At 51.0% G+C, this 27,910-nt stretch overlaps 1 protein-coding gene across 4 annotated transcripts; it reads right to left on the bottom strand.

Annotated features, from left to right (window-relative positions):
• Window positions 1–302: 302 nt before the first annotated feature.
• On the bottom strand, window positions 303–27,910 carry MSI1 (musashi RNA binding protein 1). Of its 4 annotated transcripts, none has more exons than XM_054392561.1 (14): window positions 27,852–27,910; window positions 27,539–27,579; window positions 27,320–27,401; window positions 27,122–27,206; window positions 22,443–22,484; window positions 20,598–20,690; window positions 9,898–9,946; window positions 7,849–7,931; window positions 7,087–7,204; window positions 5,410–5,490; window positions 4,077–4,133; window positions 1,123–1,191; window positions 843–997; window positions 303–344 (listed from the first exon to the last, which is right to left on the bottom strand). In XM_054392561.1, the coding sequence occupies exons 1-14, from the start codon at window positions 27,908–27,910 to the stop codon at window positions 303–305; spliced, it is 1,056 nt and encodes a 351-aa protein (XP_054248536.1). The 4 variants fall into 4 exon arrangements, with proteins under 4 accessions (XP_054248536.1, XP_054248535.1, XP_054248538.1 ...); XM_054392560.1 differs by having other exon boundaries at window positions 843–1,058; window positions 1,136–1,191; XM_054392563.1 differs by lacking the exon at window positions 4,077–4,133.

The raw sequence follows: 27,910 nt of genomic DNA, 5'->3' as shown, positions 1-27,910 counted from the left end.
TCTCCTCTCTCTGTCAGCACTCCTTTCACCTTCCTCTTTACACTCAGACACTACGTGATCCTTACACAGCACTTGCAACCTGGGGACCATAAAGTAGGAACTCAACTTCCCAAGCTCCTAGCACAGAACAAGAGCCCCAGGCTGGCCACAGGACTCCTCCCACAGGCTGGATCAGGCCAGCGAGCCTTCAGCAGCACCCACAGCTCCTGCCCAGAGCCCAAGCACAGAGGCCAGCTCAGAACTTCCTCTCATTACCCATTCAGGTGAAGTTCTCTTACCTCCTGCCTCCTTGGTCCCCAGCTTCAGTGATACCCATTGGTAAAAGCTGTTGCAATCAAGGGACCCTGTGAAGAAAAGAATTAAAACCTCACTCTTAAGCAAACAAAAGAGAAGCAAAGGAGAAGCACTACTACAACAAACTCATTTATAGCCCAAATGCTGGGAAAGTCAGTTTCAGCTGGAGGTGCCAGGTCTGAAGAGCACATCACCCTGCAGGACACTGTGTTGGGGTCAAGACGGGCTCTGGGAAAGTCTGGGCCGTATCAGAGAAAGGTCTGGAGATCAGGACCTTGAGTGGTGGCCAGAGAGAGCCAGCAACGCCCAGAGTTGGTGGCTCCAAGTGAACTGCTGCATGCTGCACCACCTATCTGTGGTCTGGCACTCAGAAGTGGCATGGCAGATACTGCAGCGAGTGTCATCTCTTAAGCAGAAAGCAGGCTGTGGGCTGACAGGGGTCTGCCCGCCACTGCTAACCTTCATCACCACATGCAGATGCAGTCCCTTCCCCTGGCCATGCCACTCTCCTTCCCCTCGCTGCGCAGAGCCCGACAGGGAACACTCACCCCTAGGCTGTGGCCAAAGCCAGTGCTCGGGGCTGGACTGGCAGCGCTGATGTAACTGCTGACCCCTGAGTCCTGGTTGGCAGCTCCATAAAGCTCTGCCATCGGCCCAGGGCTGGTGGTGCCCAGAAATCCACCGGTGCGACTGGGGGTGGAACCTACAGGAGGCAGCAAAACTACGTAGTGAAGATCCCAAAAATGCAACCCCGTCCCACCCCCCTCCCGATGCCCTTCGCAAACCTCTGTGACAGGACACTGATCTGGGGAGGAAAGTGGCAGTTACCTGTCCCTCGCACCACAGCTGCTGCAGCTGCTGCTGCCGCCATTGGTCCATATGCAGTGAGGGGGATTGCTGGAAAAGAAGGAAGAGGCATCTGAGGGGCACTGTACTACACAGGGACCTCCAACAGAAGCCTTCATTTCCCGCTGCAAAATACCAGGCCCACAGAGACATGGGCTTAGTGCATCACACAGGACAGCCGACGATGACAATAGGGACGGGTACAGCCCTGCATTTATTAGCATCCTTTTGCACAGCAAATGTCTGGGAAACTCACTGGCCATGCTCTGCTAAGCTCACCTCCCAGAGCAGCCAAAGGCACAACATGGAAGAGCTGAACCAGAAGAGGGCAATTTCAGATGTTTCCTGTTGCTACTTAGCTTGCTAGACGCAGTTAATCTGAAGCTACAGATCCAGATTTTGGCTCTATATGTGGAGAAGTGCAGCAGCTCAGGGGCAGCAGCTGACAGCTCAGCGTCCTGAGGCTCAGCCCCTCCTCTCTGTCCCTTGGTACTATTCTTGAATAACAACTTAATAGCCTCTTTCTCCCTATTCTCCGCTCTGCTTAAGGCACACCATCCTCCCCGCCCTGAGTTTTGTTCCTGAACTGCCCAAACCCTTACTGCTCATTGTAGAAGAACAAGAAACATATACCTAGGGAGCAGGGACTAGAAATGGCTTAATTAAAATAGTAAGTCTTAATTTATATGTAGCAGTTCTAATTCCCAACTCTACTGCCACAGGCATCCAGCCCTCAGGGCAGAAGGCATCTAGCCAGTATGCTTCTCTTTGCCCTTAAAATGACTGGGTCAGCATTTCATGCTTCAATGTGAAATTCACTGCGATTCTGTTTAGAGCACCATAAAAAGAGGTCAGAACAAATCAATCGCGTTAAGGCTGAAACCCAGACTAGCTTATAAAGGAATATTTAGTAGCAGGCACCAGCCTGTTTCAAGCCAACGTCATGCGAGGTTTATATTGGCCCTGGGCCAACAGCAGCATGTTGCTGCTTTGCATCATCCCCAAAAACACTGTTCTGGGGAGGAAGGCTGCTGGCAGCCACCCTCCTGCCCCACCATCATTTTAAGCCCCTGTCACACAGCTGAGGGAATACTGTTTCACTGTGAAAGGAGGCCAAGCTGTCTCAAGGAGCCTCCAGTTCTTTTTCCAGGAAAAGCCCATCTTGCCCTTTCTGTCTGTCTACTGAGACACCAAGTTCATGTTGTGATGACAAAACACCTGCATGTTATCTCCCTGCGTGCTGGAGCAATCATTCCTGCTTGTGCCATCCGCTCATCTCAGTTCCACTTGCCAAGCCCACAAAGCGCAGCCCACTTACACGCACGCTTCCACTTGAAGGCATAAGGGCCCTTGAGCCCTGCACAGCTCGCTGGGCCTTTGTAGGAACCAAGGGGGCCCTGCCCTCCATGGGACAAACTCCAGCCTATACATGGGAATCGCAGCTCTGGGCCTAGCCAAGAGGCTGCACAGTGGCTGTTTGACAGTAGGTAAGCGTAATGGGGAGGGAAGAATGCCACGATCCCCAGCTGGTGCTTCAGCTAGGCACTCAGGACTGTAAGCTAACATGGCACCCTGCCAGGCCTGCAGCATTAATAACTTCTTGTTGTACAGAGCTCTGGTGCACCCCAGCTGCCGATGACAGCCAGGCCTGGGGCAATTCACCTCCACTAGGAAAAGGCACAGTGCAGTCAAGGGGGACCTGAAGGGGAAAGCACTTTTGCCAAGTCATCAACATTCCTCTACAAACATTATGGGTTTTGCAGAAAAACACACATGTAAATAAACAACTGGACCCCATATCTCCTTTACTTGACAACCAAAAGGCTCAGAGTTGGGGGCTGGTGCTTATGCAGTTGCAGACATGGTGTCAGGAAAGGACTGTCTTAAGGGGGAGCTAGGATTTGGTCTCCCTCTACCTTCCTCAAGGCAGTTTGTTCACTGGTGTCTGCCAACCTCAGCATCCTCAGAAATGGAGAAGTCCTTGAGGATTGACAAGGTTCTGTGCCACAGAACCCTCCTTTCAAGCCTGCTGGTATTGATAATTCCAGGACAGCTTCTCAGGAAGCTTTTCCACACCCCCATTGTGGAGAGATTCAAACCCTGAAACAGGTGGAGGCAAGGAAGCACTGGAGGAGGAACACCACAGAAATGACATGGCACATGAGGAGCAGGGTGCTACACAAAGCTGCTTTGCTACAACAAAAACCATGGACACAACAGAGCTGGGGAAAACATGGCCATGGAAGGGAGAGTAGAAAGAAGGAACATCACCTAGAGAGAACACACTGCACACAACCCAGGGGCTGAGGATCCAGAGGGTATTTGCACTGTGAGGACACTGAGCCAGGACTAGCCTCTGGAGAATGGTCCTCTGCCCACCCCGTTCCATTCCACAGTACCCTACAAGTAGTGCAGGACATTGTAGAGTCCTACCACACTCACTTCTGCCCAGGTAGTACATGTGGGAGCAGCTGGGAAGCTGTACCACCTGGAGTAGGGAAATGGGATTAATCAGGAGTGCCCCCACACCCTTCCCCTCCTCCCCACACTCCAGGTCTCATCCTTGCAGCACCTCAGGTTATGGTCATTTGTAGACCCCTGAGAAGTCACCCTGCTCTCTGCAGTTTTCCAGGTCTGGTTTACACCCAGCCTGGGGCGAGGAGCTAAAACTGAGACAAGCAGCAGGAAACACCATCTAAGGATTACATGCCTTCATTTAGCATGACCTGCATTGCCCTTCTCAGAGGCAATACACATGGCTCTGATTGCCTCTTCATCTTTCCAGCCCCAGCTTTGGATGGAGCTCAGATGGAAGAGGAAATAAGGAACGTTTCCAGGCTAACTGTGCCAGGCTGTGGAGCAGTGACACCACTGGAACAGCCCAAAGCCCCCTTCTCCCCTTCAGCCTGTGAGTGTAGGAAACGAGTGGGACTGACCTGTGAGCTCAGGGAGGACGGGGGCACTCGGGAGAGGGGTCCGCTCTACACGGAACTCTAAAAACGAAATGCAAGACAGCTTAGGAACTCATCAAACGCCCCGAGGTAGACCCCGCAGAGAGACAGCAGCCAGGGTCTGCTGTGGGAGCAGCCTGCAGCCAGGCTGTGACCAGACCAGTGTCTTCTTTAAACTAATGTGTAACTGCTGCTGAAAGGTGCTGGACTCCTGCCCTGGACACTGAAAGCATCCTTTTGTCCTTAGAATAATACTTGCCAAGGCAGAACAAGTGCAAGCTTCACTGTGCAGCCTCAGGTCAGCCCTGGAACACCTCTCTGCAACCCATCCAAGCTGACCTCTCAGCTGCCATGCCAGTGGTTGCTCAGCATGTTCTGCACTCACTGAGGTATGGGTTTATGATGAGGCACTTGAAGCTACTACAAATGAGACCCATAAACTGGATTCATGGAGAGTTTCCAGACAGCTAGGAGGCAACAGCAGCTTTCAGCCACAGTCAGCCTGGGCTCGCCTCAGGCAAAGAAACTTCCCAGCCCCTAACATCAAGGCTTCATATATAAACCATCACACTGAAGGATGGAGTAAGGAAGGGATGCTCAGAGTTGCCACTTCTCTAGAAAATAGCAAGACAGTCTTTTTCTCTGAGTGTGCTCTGCCTTGTTCCCCAGCCTTGCAGAAAACAGGAGGGAGGAAGAGGCCACAGAAAGCTGTGAGCAGCTGCAGCACAGCAGGTTCCAGCCATTGATCGCACAATCCATGTTCTGAGCACATGGTGAGATTGGGAGCTAGAAACCACCCAGTTTGCTGAGGATCTGCAGCCCATCACCCCAGCAGATGCTTTCTGGAGGCCGTGAGTGGTCCAGGCACTGTTTAGAACGCAACTACAGTGTTGCAGGCACCTGTATTTTAGGTGCCAAGGAGTTCCATGGCTCACTGACAGGCCCATTTCAAAATTCTGTGCTACTTTCAGAATGGTGGCAACTCTTGTAAAGAGAGACAGACACACACAAAGGCAGCGAGACAGGAAGAGCTGCAGGGGCCCTTCTGTGTCACAGCAGCAGCCCTACGGAGGAGGCCAACATAAAGGGCGTTGGAGCAGCCTTGGGCTCTTCCTGCCACTGGAGTGTGAGGATAATCCTAATGAAGGACAGGCTGCTCCCACCTATTCCAGGGCTTCTCCCCTCCCCCTTCACATCCGTCTCCAATTTAAAGAAAGATCTAGCATGGGAATGGGGCAGAGCCTTGGTCACAGATCATGCCAGGGACTCCTATCACCTGAAGGCAGACAAAAAAACCAAGCAATGGAGTACCACTCACCAGGGAACTGGTAAGTATAGCCAGGTGCAATGCCAGTGTAACTTCGACTTGCGTAGGTGGCGGCTTGAAAGCCTGGGTAACCTGGGGGAAGAGAAGAGGGCTCTGTTACCACAAACTCACAGGGTCCATGTCCTCAGCGCCTGGCTGCTAACAAGCAGTGTGACTGCTGGTGTTAGAAAACAGGAACAGGGAAATAACAGAAACCCTGGGAAATTGCTGGGCAGAGTGCACAGTGCCAGCAAGTCTACAGAGAGTTTTAGCAGGCCTGTTTGACTTCTTCCTCACTCCAAACATGTAAGGACATGGAGGTTTCCTTCTCAGAAACTCATAGCTTTGTAGGACTAAGGCTTTCTGATGCATCAGCTGGATTTACAAATAGGAAATCGGGGAGCTGGGGGCTGAACAGCTCCGAATCATTTCGCACTGAAGCAGTGTCGAATGCAGGCAGAGTGCTTCTGCCTGGCACCAGGCAGGACAACTCCTGCCGTTCCCTGGGAAGCTGACCACCCCTACACAACAAGCTTGTGAGAACACAGGGCACTGACTCAGAGATGAATATTTGATGTGAGATCTCCCAAGACAAGAGTACGTGGATTTCCCAGTGACTCAGCTTGAGCTTTGCTGATTTAAAATTCAGATGGCTTAGGCAAAACTCAAACCCACAGGCTTTATTTATTTTCTTTCAATAAGTCAAGTGAAAACATTGGGGAAAAAAATGCCCTTTTTGGGGTTTTGTTCAGTGACTAACTGCTACTCGACAGGCTTAGCAAGGAGCGCCAGGCTGAGTACACCCTGTCCAGCAACACCAGCAATGATACTGAGCAAACAGTCTGCTCCTGGGTCAGCTCAGGCCTGGCTGGAGCAAACCTGAGAAGGGAGAGAAGCCAGGAACAGCAACTGTGCTAGAAGGATCATGCTTGGCTCTCAGATTCAGGCATGGGGTGTCTGCAACCCTGGAAGAGGAGGCTATAAAGGACTATTTTCTTTTTTCAATCTTTTATCTGAACAGATTTGCTTTAGAATCATTGACAGACATGTGACCCCAGCCTGCTTGTCACCAATTTCTCATTACGAGACAGTCCCATGATAAGTGTATATAATTTTCCTTGCAATATCAGATACTTGCTGTTCCTGAAAGGGAAGCAACAAAATGAGACAAAGCTCAGTTAGAACTTTAAGGGCATTTTTAGTGTCTTTAAACAACAGTGAGGATATTTCTATGGACCGCTGTTAAAAGTGGAAGCTTGGGGCCTCTTTAACCAACTAATTCATCAGAAAGACTGTAGAAGAGTGGGAGGAAGCTGCCTGGGCACAGATTACTCCACACTCGGTTCAGCTCTGTAGTTACATCCTACTCCACAAGAGGCATTAAAGATTTTCAGCCTCTACGGCACTGCAGGGCCAGTAATAGATCGTAGGGGGCCAGAGCTGCCCAGCACATGGCTGTGCCCGGTCATCTCCAGCTGTCGCAGGGCAGCAGTGACAAGTTTGCAGTTTTTCCAGGTGCCACCAGAGGGCAAGTTGTGATCGCAAACAGGTCCCAGCACCCCCCAGCATCCCCGGCCTTGGGAGCAAGGAGTGCTGCCCTTGGCCGCCCTGCCTGCTCTCAGAATAAAGCCTCTAAGCTGCTGCCTGGCACGGCAGGGAGCTGGGGAGGAGATCTGTCCTTGGGCTTACCCAGCATGCCGATCCCGAGCATGAAGGCATCCATCCCATAAGGCATGACTCGGGACCGCCCTCGTGCTGAGCCCGTGGGGGACATCACCTCCTTCGGCTGGGCTTTTTTACACTCCACCTGCCACAAGAAAGCAAGGACCAAGTTCAGCTACTATGGGCACAGTGCACTGACACAGTGCCTTGGCTGTATGCCAGGCAAGGCTGCTGGTGTGTGGCACTCCCTAGCCCTGGCAACCCTCAACAAGCCCATTCCTCTGTCCTCCCACAGTGTCCCTGCCTCTGGCCTGCATGCTGCCTGCCTTCCCTCTCGCACTGCAGGCACCAGCAGCAAGGACGTCAGAATTCATCTCCTATCTTTTCTCCTCCTGGTGCTGTCCTTGACGCTCTGCCTGGCCCTGCACCTGGGCCTAAAAGCTTAATTTTCCTCATTTCTGAATAAAAATAAACCCTGTCCCCTTCCAGGCCACCAAGAGGTTTCATATCACTTCAAAACCTCCAAATACCGCTCAATTCCTCATTGCAGTTAGCAACTCTTGAAAGCTCAGTAGTGTGCTGGTTCACCTCCACATTGTGAATTTCTCTCCCAAAGTGGCTGCTTTTGTTTCAGGGAAAAGACTAGGAATCCCAGTGTAGGGGAAGTGCATCAGGACCCAAGTTCCTGGCACCCTGCCCCTGTGCCACTGCCCTACTCTATCCCGTACCTCTGTCCCTTCTTCCCCAGCTTCTGCCCCTTCTTCCCCAGCTTCTGCCCCAGACACTCACCATTTTGTTGTTGATCTCATGGAAGTGGATTTCACACACTTTTTCTACAATGTCTTCACTTTCAAATGTGACAAACCCAAACCCTGAAGAAAAAACAAAACTCCTTGATCAGGTCAGAGCGCTGCACAGTTTGCACCCACCACTCCTATTCTTTTATTGCCAGGAGAAGAGAAGGATAGTACAATCAGCCCTTTCTCAAACAGCTGTCACTCATCTTCCCTCTGCAGCAAATCCTGCTTTCATCTACAAGAACAGGACCATCCCCTTATAGATTCCCCTTTCCTTCTCATCCTGTGCTTCCGACCCACTCTGAACTCAACTGCTCTCAAAACCAATTATTTAAAAAAAAAAAAACCCTTTGCTGTTTGCAAGGCAAACCACATGGCCAGCCACTGGGGGGGATCCCAGCAGACGCTCACACAAAGAGTTGATGGAGAAACCAACAGCTGCTTGCCAGGACATCACTATCCTTGCTAAACACACCCCACCAGCACTAACACCCTGCACATTTCCTTGGCAGTCACCGGGGCCTTGAACAAGCAGGCAGTATCAGCAACAGTCGCAGAGAGCAAGACACACAGAAAGCCATGTGCGAAGTTCCACCAAAGTAAGGTTAGTATCTGGGGTAAGACAGGACAGCATGTTCCTGGCCCCTGGCCCACCTCACACCTCCTTTCTCTCACCAACCCCTTTCCTGACAGTTTTGGCAATGACCAGTTTGAGTGGGCAGACTAAACTCCTCTAGGCTGGCTGCAGCCGCTTCCGGAAAACTGAGGCAGGTGGGAGGATGTCTTTAAGCCTGCCTTACAAGCAAGATGGGATTAAGCAGAGCTTTCCATTTTCCAGAAGTGGCCAATTCTATGGTGCTTTAAAATAACTTTTAAAAACAGATGAGGATCTGCTGCCAAGAACCCCACATTTTCTCCATACTGCCAGAAAAGTCTCTTCTTAAACTCCATCTGTCTGTGCCCAGGTAGTTTCACACCATTCACCTCAACAACCTCAAGGAGAGTTGCTTGGGAATTCAAAAACAAAACTCTGATGCCAACACAGTCCTGAGCTCCAGCAGGCTCCCATCAGGACTGCTGCACCCTGGGCAGAGCCCCTCACTGCCCACATCGTGCGGCAGCTCTCCTTGCTCCTTCTGAAACACCCAGCTCTTTAATTGGACTAGTAACTGGGAGGGACTCATGGAGGAATAGGGGTTAACACTTCTTCGCTTTTAAGATGAAGCTGGAACAACACCCAGGCCAGGCAATCAGAGTAGATTTAATGGCTTTAGAAAAAAGCAAAAACCTGAAGGGCACACAGTGTAACAAGAGCAGAAGGGAGTGTTCCCTCACTGATCTGGGGGCAGAGGTGCTTGGAAATGCTTCAAACAACACACAGATGGGAGAGTGGCCCAGCACGGGGCTGTTACTGGCCCTGATTTGGAAGAGGCCAAAGCTAAGTTTGAAGGTTAAAGTGTTGCCAGTAAACGTCTAAGCTGGTGCAATGCTAGTGGGGAGCCCTGCCACACCAGCAGGTAATGGGCCTGAAGACTCACCAGCAAAGCGGGAGGCAGGGACACCCACAGTGGGCTGGGTCCAGATAGTGCAGATATTACAGCCTTGCTCCTATCCTGAAGCCCGACTCCCACCAGCAAGACCCAGGTAAGAAAAGGTGACCTGGGAGGACAAGTAGGCTCTGGGCCGAGGAAGGGATGAGGAGCAGGTACTGTTCAGGCTCTCGTGTCAGCTTTCCCGGAGCTCAGATTACTTGGGACAAGGTAAGACACATTGCAGGCTGGAGCCACGGAGGTAAGTGGGCAGGGGAGGGGGCCCTCTCCTCTCACATATCTGCAGCTCGGCAAGTTTACAGCACAGGAAATGCACCGGACAAAAGCTCTCTGTGCTGCAAGGGATGCTGGTAAAGGATGCAGATGCAAAAGGATGGGGCAACTGGAGGCCAGATAAAGAGCAGCTGCGACCCACATCCCCTGCTGCTGGAATACTAACCCCTCCAAGAAAGGAGGCGAACCCTCTCTTACAGCTAGAAGACAGCTCTCACCTCGGTGTCGGTTGGTTGTCTTGTCGAACATCAGCATTGCGTCATCCACCTGCAAAGAGAAGGGCTCTGATCAGATTATTGCTGTTGCAATGAGCATTCTCTGACACAGTTGTGCAGAGCTTCCTGGACCTCCTGTCCCCAAGAAGGAAACATGCACATGCATACACACACACACACCAGCTACCACACCAGGCACTTCCCCAAGCCATAACCAGCACAGTCCCCCCACCAGCCCAGCCCGGGGCAGGTGCAAGACTGCTGAGGCCCCTCAGCCCGGCCGCTGGCAGCAAGAGACCCCGATTGTTTGCCTGCAGCTCCAGCCGGGGGGCAAGGAGCAGGGACAGCATTGTTCCCAAATCCCAGCCTCAAAGCAGAGGAGAATTTAGCGGGGGGCCGGGGGGGGAGAGGCAAAGCTGGAGAGGGGAGAGGAATAAGGGGCCTCCCAGCGACAGGGGAAGCAGAGGCCTCAGACAACAGAGCCTGCCTGGGAAAGCTGGGAAGCGCCCCTGCCCCCACCCCAGAGAAGCCTTTCCTCTAAGTGAGGTTTCCCACTGCTGGAGGCTGTAATTAGAGCAAATTTACTGCAAGGACTGAGCAGGGCTGCCTTCCCGGGGGGAGGGGTGGCCGGGTCCCATCCCCCAGCCGCCCCGGGGCTGCTCTCCTCCCCAGCCAGCACATCACTGCCTGCTGCCACTATTCCCGCATCTCCCCACGGGTGTTGGGTCGTTAGAGCCAGAGCTGCTCCGCTGGCCAGGCCGAGCAGGGTTAAAAAATACACTTCAATCCCCTCCGTGTAAGCCCCAGTGTAAACCTGTCCCACTGACCCATCCCTCCTCTCTAATACCACTGCCTTAATCCGATTATGAAACTGGACGTGCAAGTGCTCGGGGGAGGCAGCAGCAGACTCCGGCCAGCAGCTGCCCTGGCCCTCCTCCTCCTTCTCCTCCTCCATGTAAGACAACCGTTCCTCGAGCAGCAAACCCCACGCACCTCAGCTCTGCAGAAGGATTACCCCCTTTGCCTCATCCCCAAGAAGCATCTGTATTGCTGCCTTCTCCACAACGAGGGCAGAGTGCTGTCCATACCATGGCATGAGCCCTGGAGAGCCCATAGCCTCAGCCAGGGAATGGCGAAGGCTCCAAGCCTCAGGCCCCCACGACTAGATGGGGGTCCCCAGCTCCACCTCTGTGCCATGAGGATGGAAGGAGCCCTTGCTAATGTTTCCAGTGCTGTCATGAGTAGACAGAAATCATCTTTGGTGCCCTTGGGCTTGTCCAACACATCCACGCTGCAAGAGCAAGAGGTGACAACAGAAAACCTGGCTGCAGTTGCTCCAGCACTCTTCCTGTCCCAGGGCAATCTCCCTCAGCCAAGTCAACAAACAAAGAAACGTGCCAGGCGTTCAGTCAAAGCCATGGGGGATGTAAGACTTCACACAGACCCAAAGAAATTCTTCAGCAGCTTCCCAAGACATAGTCAAGGAGCTGGAAGCTAGTAGCAGTTCATCGTGCTGCCATTCCCCATCACTCCTCACTACTGCCCCAGCACCACTTCCCTTCGTGGTGCCAGCACAACTGTGATGTGCTGGAGGCAAGCCTGACAGGGCTTAAAAATATTTCAGAAGGTTTTAGTGCCTGATTTTGTTCATTTCTTAAGATAGATCAGGTCCTCCATCCAGTTCTCAAAAAGGCTGGGCACATAGCTGCCCTCTCCCCCACTGAACAGTGGGAGAAAGCTGTGTCAACAGCATGCTGCAGCAGTGCCACTCCCTAAGACTTCAGCTCAGGTAGCTGGAGCCCACAAACCCATCACACTGAGAGATAGGCATGAGAAAGGAAAACCCAATGGGGACAAACACAGCACAGATGCTGACTTGGTCTGTCCAAGTAGTCCCAGCAGTAACCTGTTTTTCACAGAGCCTGGAAAGCAGAAACAGCTGCAAGTGGCTAAGCCCAGCACACATCCACACAAAAACACCTCACAGCACTCCCATGGAGCTTAAGCACTGTGTGCCAGCAGGAAAGCAGCATCCTTCCTCTGCCTGAGCCTTTTTCTAAGTTTCTGCTGGTGCTTTAAGATCAAGTATCTGCCCAGCACCCCAAAATACCTTGTGAAAATGTATTTACAACAACACACACTCTTTTTGAAAGGTGTTTCCTGCCATGAACTACATCTAAGCTGGATAGGTATGTGTATATACACATCATATGTGAAACAGTCTAACCCCGTTCTCTCAACTCTAGGGTGCAAACTGTGTATAGCTACAACTAGTGGGTTTTATTGTCAACAAAATCTGTAAATGAGCATCTCCCTTTCTCCCTCCCAAGTGAGAAGAGTTGGGTGGTCTCAGACAGCATGCAGCCAGTGCCCTGAAGTAAAGCAGGTCCTGCAACCTGGGGAGGTACATAGTCATGGCATCATAGAATGGTTTAGGTTAGAAGAGACCTCCAAAACCATCCAGTTCCAAGCTCCACGCCATGGGACAGTTTCCACTAGATCAGATTGCTCAAAGCCCCATCCAATTGGGCCATGAAGTAGTGCTGGAGCCTACAGAGGCAAGAGGACAGGCTGCAGACCAGAGCACACCATGGAGAAGGGATAAAGGCCTCACCTGTGTCCACATGGAGCAGCCATTTCCAGCACCCTGCCCTGGAGATCCAGCCTTACACTAGACCCCTGCCAGCTCCTGCCATGACCTCCCCTGGTCTGGAGCTACGGGAGGGGATGGGGACCTCCGCAGGGTTCCCAGAGGCCCAGCACTACCCAAACACCCAGGCAGACCCTCGCAGGAAGCACTGACCGCTAAAGGGATCGAGGTATCATGACCGGCTCTCACCCCGGCAAGGGTGCATGGACCCCGCAAGCCACAACCAGGTGTGAGTGGCAGGCCCCGGCGGGCAGCTATTGTGGCGGCGAAGCGCAGCGCCGAGCTCTTCCCGGCTGGGCCGCGCCGGGCCCCAACAAAGGCGGCCGCCGGCGGGGCCGTCACCACGGCAACGCGGCCGCCAATGGCAGCTGCCGCCCGGATTAGAGCCGCGCACAAAGCCGCCCCGCTGCGCCGAGCCCGAGCCCGAGCCCGCGCCCGTCCCACCAGCGGCGGCGCCCTCACACGGCCCGCGGCCGGGCAGGGCCGGCGGGAGAGCAACAGCCACCGCCCGCCACGGCACAGCGACAGCGCGGAAACCAGCACAACCTAACCGCTGCCACGGCACGGCGACCGCCACACACCGAGTCTTCACGCAGCCAGACCCCTCCTGCACCGACGCTGTCCCACTCCTGGCCCTCCCGCCATCTTGCCTCACCGACAGCGGGGCAGGGCTGAGAGGGACAGAAGGGACACAGAGCCAGGGGTGTGGTGGTGCTTAGGATGGAGAAACAGGAATGTTTGGGAAAATGGCCAGGAAAGGGGTCTGGGCCCTCCAGCAAGACAGGAATGGAGGTGTCATCTCTAGCCAATCCCTGATGGTTGGCAAGTCAACTACTCAAGAACTGGATGTAGAAGTGTGTGGAAAACAGCATGTAAGAGTTTCAGAAACATGCTGAAGTTCATTTTTAATAGGGTGTGGAAATAATCTATAATCATAACTGTACTTTGACAATGGATTTTTCCTGGGTGAATTGTCTTTCACCCCATTCTCTCTCTCTCCGTTCCCCCCCCTCCTTTAAATAAATATTTGTTTCAATTCTTTAAACATACTCAAAAAAGCAGATCACTTTACTGGAAAATTGTTTACCTTAGTGGTCAAGGGCTGTCTCCCAGGAAACTTTCTAAGGTGCTGGTCCAGGCTGCAGTTATTCAATATCTTATGTTAAAAGTGCAAGGTTTGGTAATTTTTAGGAATTTTGTCCTTTGTGTTTAGCTGTGACAGTCAAAACCATCAAGCAAAAGAGAGGGGGTTCCAAAAGCAGTGACTCATGTGCACCCTTCCCACGGAACCCTACCACAGAAGACTATTTCCTTGAAGGTACTTGGCAGTTCAGAGGCGGTCTGAGCCTTACACCCTAGGTAATGGCTAACATCACTTCCTCCAAACTGTGTTTCCAGTGGCTCTCCCTAGCTTTCAGAAGCCAAATGAGAGTAGAAGAAAGAGGTTTGTCCCTGGGAACCCTCTAGGGATTTGCCACTGCTGAGACCTCCTGCAGGAGGGCAGCAAGCAGCACCTTTCTGAGAGGAGGAAACAGGCCCTTCTCAAATCAGCACCAGGTTTTGATGAGAGCAGTCTGGTGGTAACAAGAAGGGAACGTGAGATCAGAGACAGATTCCACCAAAGCAGCCCTAAGCCTAGACAGACTATTCAGGTGCACAAATATGAGGCATTTCATACCAAAAAGGAATGCAGTATAATCCACCTGCCCTTGACCAAAAGGCCTGATTTTTTTCAGTGGTTAAGTCCCACTCTACTATCATTCAATCTTCCAAGGACAGTCACAGGTGTCTGCAAAAGAGGAAGCCAATGACAGCCTCTGGCATATTAAACAAACAAACAAACAACACTTTCAACAAAAATTTGATGAGAAATGTTGGTTCACTTCCACATGGGTAGATCTTAGAGAAAGTTGTAAATATTCAAGCAAAGGCTTTGCAGAGACAGGCATATTCTATCTGAATAGCAACTAAAGATGGCTCAGCTGGTCCTAGAAAGAACCATGGCAACATAGTTGTAGAAAAATTGGGCAGAATTACAACTGCTGAGACAGCTTCAACAAGGGAAATATAAACCAAATTACCTAGAAACCACTTGGCCATCCTGTCAAGAGAGGGCATAAACAACCCTGTGAGCTTCTCTCAGCTGCTCAAATAGGACAGTGTGACTGAGGGGAGGAGGATGAACCAACCCTGAGCTCAGCTCCAAGAAGCAGGCATGCTGCACCTGCCCTGTGCCAGGAGGACCCTTCTTATCCTGTTCTGCAAAGCTATTCTCAAAACTCTGGGGCAAAGGGACAGGGCCTGCTATGTGCCACAGGAGAGCAGCACAGCCTGTCCAGGTGTTCCTGCCCACTCCTGCACTGCACCATGGGCACCTGGCAAATATCAAATGAACCACTGAATACCTGAATGACCATTAGTGCTACAGCATTTTTGGCTATCTGCCTACCAGATGCGGAGCACAGAGAACCCTTTGTTCCAGAGGCATTGTTACCAGAAGCCAAACTGCCTCCTGCCGCAAGAGAGGTGATCAGATTCCCCTTCTCCTTCCCTCCCCATCTGTTCATTGCAACCATGTTACGCGTGAGAATTTGCATAAATTGGCCTCTGATTTGTAGAGGAAAATTCAAAAATCCAGTTTGGAAAGCCACAGCAGCTTGACAAGTAGCTTTGATTCCAAAAATTTCCAGAGAGCAGCAGATTAGGGATTAATTAATTAACATTCTCCTGATCCAAAGCAAGGGAAACCATGTACACTGTAAGCACAGGAACAGTCTTCCTTTCAGAGAAATTCCCATCAGTATCTAAAAGTTCCCTTATTAGCCAGCAGGGAAAGCCCATTTCATATACCCAAGTCAGCCACACTATTTCCTGGCAGGTGTACACAAATATCCATTTGTGATAGCCACACAAACCCTCATGAAATCCAGCACCTCAGATACAGAAGTTTCCTCCTGGCTGGGACAGGACTCGAATCATTGCCCAAGTGAGAGCTCAGAACCTGTCCTAAGCAAATGGTCCTGAATTTGGTCTGAGTATTAGATAGCAGCCTAAAGGTCAAAATTCTCCTCAGACCTCAGCAGATCTTTTTCCTTGTTTGCTTCCAGGATATTTTTAGAGAGCAGATCTTTCTCTGGGCATGATCTGCCTCACAGAGAGGCTGAGCTTTCGTGACCGACTCATCCACACACGCAGATTACCTGCAGGCCCAGCGAGAGAGGCAGACTGTTTTTAAGCACTTTCTGAGCACCCTTGGAGCCGTAACTGATTAGTGACTCATGCAAAGACGTCATTGTGAATATATTTCTTGCACTTCTGCTTCACAAATGGAAAAGCACACAAAACCCCCATGAGTTCAAAAACCTGAATTAGGTCCAGGCCCCCATTTCTAGTTTCTGAAAAGATCAACTTCTAATGACAAAAAGGAGACTGGCTGCACCAAGTCAGAGCAGAAGTCCACATTGCCCAACACCCCCCAAGATATCAATCAACAACACACACCATTAGAAGAACATAAAGATAAGGAAAGGGTATGATGACAATTCCCAGAATGGAATCATAGAATCAATTTGGTTGGAAAAAGCCTTTAAGATCAAACTCAACCATTATCTAACTCTACCAAAACCACCATGCCCCTTACCACTGCATCTTTTTGTACTTCCACGCTATTTGTCATTTGGGGATTTCCTGAAGTCTAGAGAGTGCCTGTATTTAAAAGACCTTCCATGAATTTCTCCAATCATTTGGAGCCTATGCAAATTTTAGCAACTACATCCTGGGACAAAGATTTCACATCTTAGATAAGCTCCATGACAAAAGATCTTACTTGTTCAGAGCCTCCTCTCTTGTAATTGATTTGACTTTCTTTAGTGTAAAACTTTATCAAACCAACCCTTGAAAAAGAAAGATGATCTGAGTTTTTTCAGTTATGACATGAAACCAATAACCTTACTTACAGGATCAGAAACCAAACAGTCCAAAGAAATTACTCCAGTCAACAACCCCTTTTCTCCCCAAAATAATAATGCGGAGCATGTTCACACATGTTTAAGTAGAGGAGGAGGAAGCTGGGACTTGAGCTTCTCTGAAGTGAGGTATCCTTATACATGATGAGCAGATGACTGGCTATGCCTGAGGTGGTAGGTGCAAGATATCTTCCTCCTCTCTGTTTCAGGTTTCAGTGAGGGTGGTAGCCTGAATCTAGAGAGGCTGTTGAAATATTTCCATGTGCAGCCTAAAGATTTCTAACACATTCAACTTAAGCCAAGACTTAAGTCAATGCAGTTCTTTCCAGGACTTATGTCCTGCAACTGAAAACATAATGTCCTTTAGAAAGCATGTCCATAGCCTTAGCTTGCATCTCAGAGAGATTAGAGTTTTGGAGCCAGAGTGTTTCCTAGCAATCCCTCTATGTTCAAAGCCTTAGCAACTGCACCTGACAAGCCATAGCCAGCTTGAGAGCACTTCTCAGTCTCTCTGACTGTACTAAAAAAAAAAAAACACAAAACAAAACCCAACAACTTTGTATTTTCTTCCTCAGGAAAACAGCAGCCCATATTTTTCATTCAGAGTTTTGGAGAGGGAAAAAAAAAAGTTATTCTTCTTGATTCTGCTTTGAAGTAGAGAAACTCACACTGTATTTGGGATCCTCTTTGAAGCTTCACCTTTTCTGCCTATTTAAACCAAGTATTTTGATATGGAAGAACTGGGATGCCAGTCTCTCCCCTTCTTCCTTTATCCCTAAATAATACTCATGGATTTCCTCCTCACACATTTTCATTTTTTTTTCACCACTTCTGTTTTACAAGGCTGAGAGGTTTTGGATACAGCAAGGAAAGAAAACAAAACAAAAAATGGGAGAGCAAGCAGAAATGCCAAAATGAAAAACAAACGAACAAACAAACAAACAAAATCAGACTTGGGGAATTTTATCACAGTAAATGGGAAACTATTTCATCTCCAGGCCAACCAAACTGCCATTTTTTCTTGCTAAGGGACACACAAGGTGTGCTGCTCCTGACCCGAGATACACTGACACTAGCTGCCTTTGGTAAACTTGCAAACTGCAGCTCACGGATTTGGACTGCAGAGAACATTATGATAATCTAATTTGACCTCGTCTGTTCTACAGGCCATAGCACTTCCTCTCATAACTCTACAGCATGTGCAGGCTGTCTGGACTAAAATGTATTTTTCAAAAGTAATTTAAAGGCCTTAAGTGGTGGCAAATCTAACACACACTTAGGCTTGTGGCCTGAAGATAACCTTCACGCAAAACCCATTCAGCAATCTGCACTCCATTGTCCTCAAAAGCAGAGGATGATCTGTCCCTGATGCTGAGATCCACACCGAGCTTGCTACTGGATTCTCAAAGATTGACTAAAATCACTTCTGGGAACCTGGTTCCTTGATCTTAAGGAATCAAGACAGGATGACTTGGTACTCCCTACTCTCTCCTTTCTAGATCCTAAGCATCCCCATGCCTTTCTGGACAGGCAGGAGGAAAGAGGAGTGAATTTTCTCCTGTCAGATCCAAGAAAATTGTGGGGCCACTTAGAATAAGAGGAAACATAGACAAAACCATTTCCTCATAGTGTCAGTCCTCTAAGGAAATGCTTTAAAAAGGATATCCTTAATAATTCCTTCTCACACAGTCCCAATCCAATTCCAGATGTAGCACTGGTACAAATGACTTAGAAAATATTTTTTCAGACAGGCTTTTCAAAATGAGGATAACTGAAGCTTTACCACCTCTCAGTAAAAGATGCCATAAATTGTGGAGATGAAGAACAGAGTCAGGTGCCAAGAATACCTCTAAAAAAGGGATCCTAGGAGACCTCTGAAAGCTAGGAGGCCCCAGAGTGTCATAAACACCGAAAGAGCTTGTGTACCAAAACCATATTCTCCATGAGTCACATCTGCAATTCAAGGCAACAGGCTTTTCTTATCCTTAGAAACCACAGACCAGCAGGTTCAGAGCTCAGAACCCCAGAACTGATGGCCTTGTAAGCTTCCCCTTGAAACATGCTTTCCCACTGATCCTGCCCATCAGCCACATGGAACTACCCACTGGAGAGAATTTCTCAGGAAAAAATTCTCCTGGCCTTCAGTGAATGATCTGAGGTTTAGCCTAGGAGATGGTTACAAAGCAGGAAGGATGCTTTATACAAGAGCTCTGAGGAGTCTCTTCTCATTTGAAATGGACAGATTAGTCAGAAAACTGTCCTGAAAATGGAGAGTCAGTCTGACCAACCCTGACTTCTCCCCATGGAGACTCCCCAGAACCAAGAGACCAGCTGTCCCAGCCTCATGCAGATTTTGAGGGCCAGATGTTGTCCAGGATGCTGGTTCTTCAGAAACCTATCACACTGAGCTATGCAGAAGTCTCCCTCCTGCTCAGTCCCAAGGAAACAATCTGACACAACCAGTTCTTGCCAGACTCCTGACATCAGGGCACCTTCTTCCAGCACACGACCGTGGAGTAAGAGGAACACAACAGCAGAACACCCCGAAACAACTGGAAAGTGCTTCTCAAACTAGAGCACTAACTGCTTGTAGAGCAAATTAACACAGGTACACTTAAAAGGGGATTATGCCCAAATCATTTTGTTTTCCTATCAAACACATCCATCAGCAGCACAGAAGCATATGCAAGCCAAGCTAACAACCTTCAGACTACACAAACATCACCACCTTTAGTGGTGACACCTTCAGCTGCACTATGTAAAAGGCCTTGGGGTCATAAAAGAGTTTACTTATTTCTAATAGAAAAATCAAACTACAGAGCTAAGAAATAACAAACATGAGAGCATCTGACTACTTTTGCTGTTGCCACTTCCCCTTAGCATTGAACAGAAATACAAAGGAGCCCCACTTTGCAGCCATGACAGTGTTCCAGCACACGCAGATTTGACTTCAGTAGATGAACAAAGATACTGAGCAAACACCTGTGTCCAGACTTTCTGCCCAAAAGTTCTAATGATATGTCAAAATTAGTTACAAAACTTCCTTTCACCAATTAATATACCTTAATATAACATCACCCTTTTGCAGGATCTTTCAGATGAAAATTAATACCAAAGCCTTCATCCTTGACATGGTTCCCATGGTACTTTCCTCTATATCCATGATGCTATCAACAACATCTCAGCCAGATGACTGCAGGGAAACTATGCTCTTTCCACCCCTAGCCAGGCGGGAAGGTCCACCACAGCTACAGAATTCAACACTTTCTGACCCAAAGAGCAAAGCCGTGCACCACCCACAGCAGTGCAGCAGGCACTGTGCCCTGTCCCAGAGGTGACAACATCCAGCATTTGGGTACAAAAATGTCTTGGGATCCTTCAGTCTAATATTATCAAGATTGCTCCTGGGGATGCTCACATCCTCCTGACAACGGACTGAAGGGCCAAGAGTTAGGTCCCTTCTATCCTCTGATTCAGTCCTAACTCACAATTTGCACACCTGTCTGCCACTGATCACAGCACAAGCAACTTCTACCCACAGAAACCCACCCTTCCCTGGCACAGAAGAGCCAGGCCAACATAAGGGACAGCCATAATGCCAAACTTTCTTCAAAACTAACATCATCACCTGCTCAAGACTGAGCAGGAGAAGTTTCACAACCAAAAAGCTTGTTTTTAATAAAGGATTACCAAAGTATCAGTAACAATGCTTTCAGTTACAGGTTTGGTGCTGCAGCCACTCTGTCAAGAGCATCTACAAACCTTCCTCCAGCACTTGGGCAAAATACAAATCTGTGGGCCACATGAGGCCTCTGGATGGGGAAAAACTGGAAACCCAAGGAAATTCCATAGCCCAGATTCTACCAGCTCCAGGCACAAGCACAAACTCTTTGTTTCAAATCATCACAGGGCAGGAGTCACTGGCTGTAGCCCCTACAAAGGTAAGACCCAGCGCCTGTAACTGACCTTCAATCTACTTAATGCTGTGCAAAAGACTTACAAGCTCCTAATCCCACCTCCACAGTTCAGAAAACTCCTTTTTGCCCCAGATGCAACAGCTTTGATCCAGCATCACTCCAGGGACTTACCTTCCCAAACTGCTCAAAATATTGTTTCACATCCTCCACAGTAGTGTTCACAGACAGACCACCCACAAATATCTTCTTTGTTCGGGTCACCATCTGGAAAAAGGAAGGACAGGAATTCACCACATAAACCCAGAGCGAGCAGAGAACAAGACTCAAAAGGCCACTGACTGCCCTCCATTGCTGAGAAGTGCCTGCACCTTTTGCTGCAGCTGAGCTTCCACCTTCTTGAAGCCCTCTGGCCAAATCCGTCCCACGACAAACCTCAATTCATGCTCTCACCCTCATGCCACCCCATCATGCTTGCCAGCACCCAGCCACCACCTCAGCTCCTCCTTGGACTTCATATTACCAGCCTCTCCCCTCACTAACCTGCTGCCACTCCCTTGGCACCTTCACACCACCCTGAAGGTGCCAGCACAACTGTCCCCTCCCCAGCCCTCCAGCTCTTCCTGCAGCCCTGCCACTTTGCACAGCCAGCCTCCTCCAGGGTCCCTGGGAGATGCTGCTCTGCTTCCCAGAGTCAAAAGACAGGCAGGAGGCCTGCCAGCACAGGGAGGCTCCCCAGGCTTCACCCTCCTAGCTCACAAATTGCAAGGCATCCGGTCTTGCATGGAATAAGCCTCATTTCACACCCACTGCGCAGTCACTTAAGTGGAACCTGGTCAACTCCCAGTTACATCTCTTTTGCCTTTGCAAGAAGGCAAAGATCCCTCTGCCACTTGTCACTCATGCAGCTGGGACAAGGAAGAAAACTAACTACCCTGAGAGGGGCCATTGCTGCCAGGCTGAGGCACACCGACAGCCTTTGAACCAGCTCTCCAGCTGCATCCTCCCCTTAGCTGCTTGGCTACACCCCTGCTCTCAGAGGAACACATGGTCCTAATTACCCCAAGGAGCACAGGGCTAATCCGCAGCAATTCCCTGGCTTGGAGAGCAGCCCATTCTAACACTAAAGCACCTTCTGTCACCAAACTGCTTAATGGAATTAACCCAATTCCTACCATGTGCTTCCTGGCTCCAGTTACTCGGGATACCTGCTCACCAATTGTTCTCAGTGCCTGATCCCCGCTACTTCCCTCCCAGCACCAGTCTCCTCTTCCCTCTCTGATTCTCAGTACCACTTCTCCCCAGCTTTCTCTTACAACAGCTCTTGGAACAGAGACTCTAAACTTTAAAACTCCCATCCAAGAGCAAAGCTAAAGGGAGATCCAAAGTCTAAAGACAATCTCCAGCCTGCTGCTGGCTCTTCAGTTAAAAGTTTCTCGCTGCACGCCTGGAAATAGTTCCTGCAACTGTGCATTTTGAAGCCTCTCAATTTATCTCTTGTGGATAAAGTCCAACACCAAACTCCCTCTGCCTTTTCCAGTGCTGAAGCACACAAGGGCATTTCACAAAATTAAGTCCTTCTCTCTCTCCCATACACCTGTTGTACACACACATGCACACACAGGAGCCACCTTCCACCTCTATCACATCACAGCATGGAGCTGTTCTGTATCTCCCAAGGCCTGAAACTTATAGGCACTGGCCACAACCTCAGGAGGACTAAGTTCACCCTGGGCAGCATTTATTTCACCAGCTGTAACTAGTGCATCCTGAAGCATAACTGAGGGGCATCCCAGTTTCTCCAGTGGCATGCACAGTCCCAGCACTGCACTGGAAGCCTTATGCAAGCGCAGCATGTCACACTGGCAGTGCAGCACAGCAGCTCCTGCTCCAGGTGAGTCCTGAGCAAACATCAGGGAGCAACTCTATTGTGTGCACTGGCAACCTTGCAGCAAAGGACAAGATTCACCAGCATGAATTTTGCCCTTTGGGGTGGCAAGGGCTGCCCACAATGCTTACCTTGGGCTGTGCTCGGCGAGGGAATGCTACCTTCGGGTCAATCTGAAAGAGATGAGATAAAGAACCGGTGAATGTGCTTGTGCTGGATTCCTCCATACACACAGCTGCCTCTGCCCACATGGCACCTTGCTAAAAACCCAACGAGTCTACCCAAGGTGCATAAAATGAAGCTATTTGCTGACATCTTCCCTCTTGGTAAAGTGTAATCCAGGGTGACTACAAGTCCCAGCATGCAGTGGTCTTTCTCTGGCTGTGCACTGATCAGATGCACACGAGAGCTCATCACATGCTGGGATTAACGGGCTGGGCTTCACCCTCCCATTTGGCCTGCCCCTGGGTGCCCTGCATCACCAGCCTCATATTAAAAGTGCCACCTTCTGCCTTTCTGCTCTCCCCCTCTACTCTGCCTGTGTGTACAGAGCTCACCTGTGTAGAAACAGGACTGAAGAGAGGCAGCACACAAAAAGCCAAGCACTTCACCCCACAAAACACAAGGTGAAGAAATAAAAGAGCACAAATGAAAGCAAGGAGCCTAAAGCCCCTCAGGCTGCAGAGGCTGTGGCCACAGGGCAGCTTGCTGCCCCTCTCCCCAGGCTGCGCTGCACACAATGGCGCGATGTGTCCCCTCCCCGAGCTGAGTCCTCCATTGTGCCTGTTTAGCTTCTCTGTAAACCTGCTGCCGGCCAGAGCTGCTGTCCCCATGCTGCCATCCAGGTGCCGTGCGTTCTGCTGGGCTCAGCAGGGATGAGCGCGTGCCTGCATTGGCCTCACACCACCACAAAAGCCGGGACAGCACTAATGCAGCTGCAAGCCGAACGCCCACGAAGCCTCCTCTCCTCCTCAGCCACCATCTCTTTCTTTACAGCCTATTTTTACAGCAACTCCTGTAAAGTTACATCACATCAGGGATGATCCAGGCCTACAAATCAGCTTACAAAGACCTGTGGTAAAGGCAGGTCTGGCTGATCCCTGCACTTGGACAGGCTGCAGCTGGGAGGGCAGCTCAGAGCTTTGTCCCATCAGTCCAGCAGCTCAAATAGCCCAAAAGGAAGCTGTGTTTCTCCAGCTCGTCTACTGCTTTGTTCAGCTTTCCAGTCTGGCCACCCTCCCGTCCCACGTCCTTTCACTTGTCACACAGCCCTAGAGCTCAGCCTTCCGGTGCCCTTCCACCAGCTTCTCTCCCTGCCTTCCCCACCTCCATCCTGACTCACAGCCTACAACATAAATAAACTCAGCACGTAAGTAAACAGAGGCAAAAGTGAAGAGCACAAACTCAAAAATAAACCTCCCTCCCCAAGCTCCAATCACCAGCATATTAGCATACCCTCCAGTGTCTCCCTGGGGTATCTGAACCGTTCCTCCACTCCCCATGCACACACACAACCCTCCCACCCCGCTTCCTGGCTAGTGCAGACACCCACAGCGAATTCTGAGGACAGGGGACGGCAGGAGACCAGGAGGTTGATGGCAGATAATAAGCAAAAACAATAATCTACTGTCTTTTACTTCTCAGCCAGTGTCATTCAGCTCCTGCCAAGAAGATGCTTTCATACTCAGCAATGCTAAGCTCAGCCTCATTTTCTCATTACCCTGAGTGTGATCAACTGGGCAGAGATAACGTGTCCTCCTGGCTGGAGAGAGCAGGCAGTCATTTCACAAATTCTTCTGCACAACCAGCTATTGTTGTAGGTAGAGGGAGGCCAGGGTGACTGACTGCAGGGGCAGCCCTGAGAACACGCAGAGGGGAGCAAGTTCAGTGCTGGACTCAAGTTACTCGAACTGGACTGCACCTTGGTGGCTGGAGTCTTTCTAATTAAAGCAAAAGCACTGGTACCTTATTCCCTCATTTCTGGTGTTAAAACAAATAGCTGTGGAGGAGTTGTGTTTCAGTGTCACCCACTGACGTAATGGATCCTATTTACAAACCTAGATAGAAATCTGCTAAGTGTAAGAGCATTCAGAACTGCTCAGATTGTATCCGAAAAAGCGAAACCCTGAGAACAGACTGCAGCAAACAGAAGTCACTTGAGCACAAACTGCTTCCACTTCGCCTCGCAAGGCTTTGGGGATGACGAATCTCACTGATGTTACAGGTGTACCACTGAGCTGAATGGGCTCCTCAGCAATGCTCTTCAGGACATCCATGGCACAGTTTTGTAGCTCAGGTCAGGAAACTCCTGTATTAAGCTGGCTGGTATTGGCACCCCAAAGCAGGGAAAGGGTAGGTAAGGATCCACCAAACCTCAGGACTGGGTTTGGTCATTCATTACACCTCCATGGCTACCTGTCATCCATTGCTCTGTTCTGCCCAAGAGCCACAGATCACAAAAAACCCCAAACCCAACAAAAACTCCGTTAATAACAACAAAGAAACAAGAAGGTGACCCAGCAGCACCACCAAGCCCACTATTCCCAGAGCGCATAAAGGAACTCAGGGCAGCGGCCAGCTTCAGCTTTACAAAGTCACACAAATCTTTTACCTGAGACTGCAAAACCAATTCACATAGCAAGCATTTTCATAAATAATCCTGTAGGCTGCTGCTATCTAGCTTAAAAACAAAGAGGAGTCTGAAGAGCATAAGGTTTCCCCAGAGAATTGGGCCAATAGCCCCGGTTAGGGTAGAAAGAACTGGAATACAATAAAGCAACAAGTTGGGCAAACAACTGTCTATCAAGTGCTGCTTGCCAGGAGACACCAAGGCTCAAGAGAAGGCTGTCCTTCAGGACAGGGCCTTTTCCTGCAAAGTTTCATAAAACCCTAAATTAGGATTCAGATGAGTTTGTGTCATTTAACCCATGACTCACAGCAGAGCCTTTCAGCTCAGCAGGGCAGCAGAGGCTCAATGGAGTACCACAAGACCAACCCCTCACCAGGTAAAACATCCCAAAACATCCGACCCAGCTGAAAACCACACTAAATAAAAAATAAAAAGGAATGAAGAAGATCAAGGTTCCCAACAAAAGAAGGGCCCATTCTCTGTGTGGCGCCGGCGGGGCGAGTGGAGCAGATGCAGCAGGGAATTTCAATGGCTGGCCGGTCCCCATGCGCCCTGTGCCATGAGGCCCTTCTGTTCTCCTGCCGCCCATCCGCTCCTGCCCTGCCTGTCCCTCCCCGCCCTCCTGGGCTGCAGGGTGAGCTGCAGAGCAGCTTCGCACAGGCAGCAGCAGCAGTTCCCAGAGAAGAATGGAGACCGTGGGTTTCGGTGGACTCCTGGCACCAAAACACTTTCAGAACTAGAGTTACAGCAGTCATCCATCACTTGCCTTTCCAAGAAGGGTGTATGCTGGCCCACAGACTCATGATGGGACTAGCTGAGCAGACACCATGTTTACATAGGCTAGTAGGGAGAAAAAAAAAAAGGGGGTGGGGGAAAAGGCAGCCCAGGACCCATTTCAAAAGACTTCACCATAACCCTCCCCCAGAGCAAAACTCACTTTACATCACTCCTGAAAAGAGGAGGGCTGGGAGTCCTGGGGACCCAGCCTTGGCCAGGAAGGCTGGGGTAGGTTTAACTGGGAGCTCCCATGGGGAGGAAGGACCTGTGCACATCAAAGGGAGCGATCCAAGCAGTTAAACAGGAACAGACATAAATCTTGCTGCAACTCACGCCGTAAACCCTAAGAAAGGGGGTCTCGCTCTCCCACCCTCTCCCTTCTGCCAAGATAAAGGCTAGGATGCCTGAGCCACACGTTGCAAGAAATAAAGTTGCATATTTGGACTCCTCAGTAGTTCGTACCCAGAGCCAGAATATCTCCCCTCGCTGTGCCACCCCCTCACAGCCCCCACCACTCTCCCATCCCCACCCTCACCTTCACCCCAGGGCAGCAATAAGGAATTCAAGGGAAGGCAAGTCATTAAAACTAAAGAGAAGGGACCTCCCACTCAGACACCTCACCCCCACCCCCCAAAACATCTTGCACATCTTCTGTGAGCCACTGACTTACGAAAATGGACCAGTCATAATACAACACTGACCTAAGGAGCCACCGAAATCTTTCTGCTGGCCCAGCGAGGGTTCCTAATCAGCCCTCATTTGCAAGCGAGAGCCACAGCCACAGCCACTCTGAGAGGTCAGTGGTGGCTCACATGGGCGGGCGCTGACGACGCTCAGAGACAATAAAATCTCAAACCTTCATGACCGTTACAAAAACTTCACCAGGGGAAACCACGGGAGAGTCTCTGGGGCATGCAGCACGGAGGCTCTCTGCTGAGGGGAGGGTTCAGGCCACCATGGCTGGGGGGAGTAGGGCCTGGGTGCTAGGGAACAGCACCCCTGGGGAGGGAACAGTGCTCAACAGCAGTGGGGGAAAGGGGTTGTTCCCCTCTCCTCAAACACAGCCACATCCATTTCCTAATGTGAATCCTCACCCCAACCACGCTCAGGTGTCCCAGTTCCAAGAGGGCCACAATTCCTCCTTGGAGAGACCTTAAGATCAACGGGCAGGAGGAAAACCATCCCTAGAACCTGCAGACCCACACCAGCACATCAGCCCTGGATCAAAGGGTGGCAACTATGCTAGCCACCAGTGAGCAGGACACAGAAAAGACCGATTGATCCTTATCAGGAATCTATAGCTAGCAACCTCCAACTGGAAATCAAACACCGCAATAGCCGGCTGCTCCCCGCACGGCCGCTCCACCGGCAAATACACCCCTGAGATGAGAGAAGTCATCTCACCGTCTTGGAGTCCAGTTCATGTCTGGATTGGGCCAGGACCTTGTCGACGCCAGCCTGGTCCATGAACGTGACGAACCCGAAGCCCCTGAGCCCCGCAGCCCGGGCAGGAGAGGGGATGCGGAGAGAAGAGAGAAAGTTGGTTAAAGTGGCGGCCGGGCCGCGGCAGGGGCGAAGGGAGGCGCGGGCCCGGCCTCTCACCTGGATCTCTTTGTCAGCGGGTCCCGCATCACCAGGCACTCCTTCACCTCACCGAACTGGCTGAAGTACTCCCGCAAGCCCTCTGCAAGCACAGCGCCCACCGTGGGTGTCCCAGCCCGGCCCGGCCCCGCCGCCCCCGGCCGGGCTCGGCCCCGGCCCCGGCCCCGGCCCCGCCACCCCCGGCCCCAGCGGCAGGGGCGGGCCCGCCGCGGCGCTCACCTTGCGTGGTCTGCCAGCTCAGTCCCCCGATGAACATTTTGCTGCGGGAAGAAGGAGAGAGCCGTGAGCGGGGCCGCGCCGGGGGGCCGCGGCGCCCCGCGGGGGTGGTGGCGGCGGCAGCGAGGCCGGGCGGGGAGGGGAGGGCGCGGATCGGCCATGTTGGCAGCGGCACCGCCGCCGCCGCGCCTGCCCGGGCCGGGCGGCCGGGGCCGGGGGGAGGGGGCGGCCACGGCTGGGGCCGGGGCTAGTACCGCGGGGGGGGGAGGGAAGGGGGGGCGATGGAGGTGGCTGGGGGCGGCTGCCGCGGCGGTACCAGGGGTCGTGCGGAGAGTCCGGGGAGGCGAGGCCGGGCTGGCTACCGTCTGTCTCCAT

This window comes from Indicator indicator, chromosome 26, assembly GCF_027791375.1.
Source record: "Indicator indicator isolate 239-I01 chromosome 26, UM_Iind_1.1, whole genome shotgun sequence".
NCBI lineage: Eukaryota > Metazoa > Chordata > Aves > Piciformes > Indicatoridae > Indicator > Indicator indicator.
Note: the sequence above shows the minus strand (reverse complement) of the source record. Positions and strands in the feature narration are given on the sequence as shown.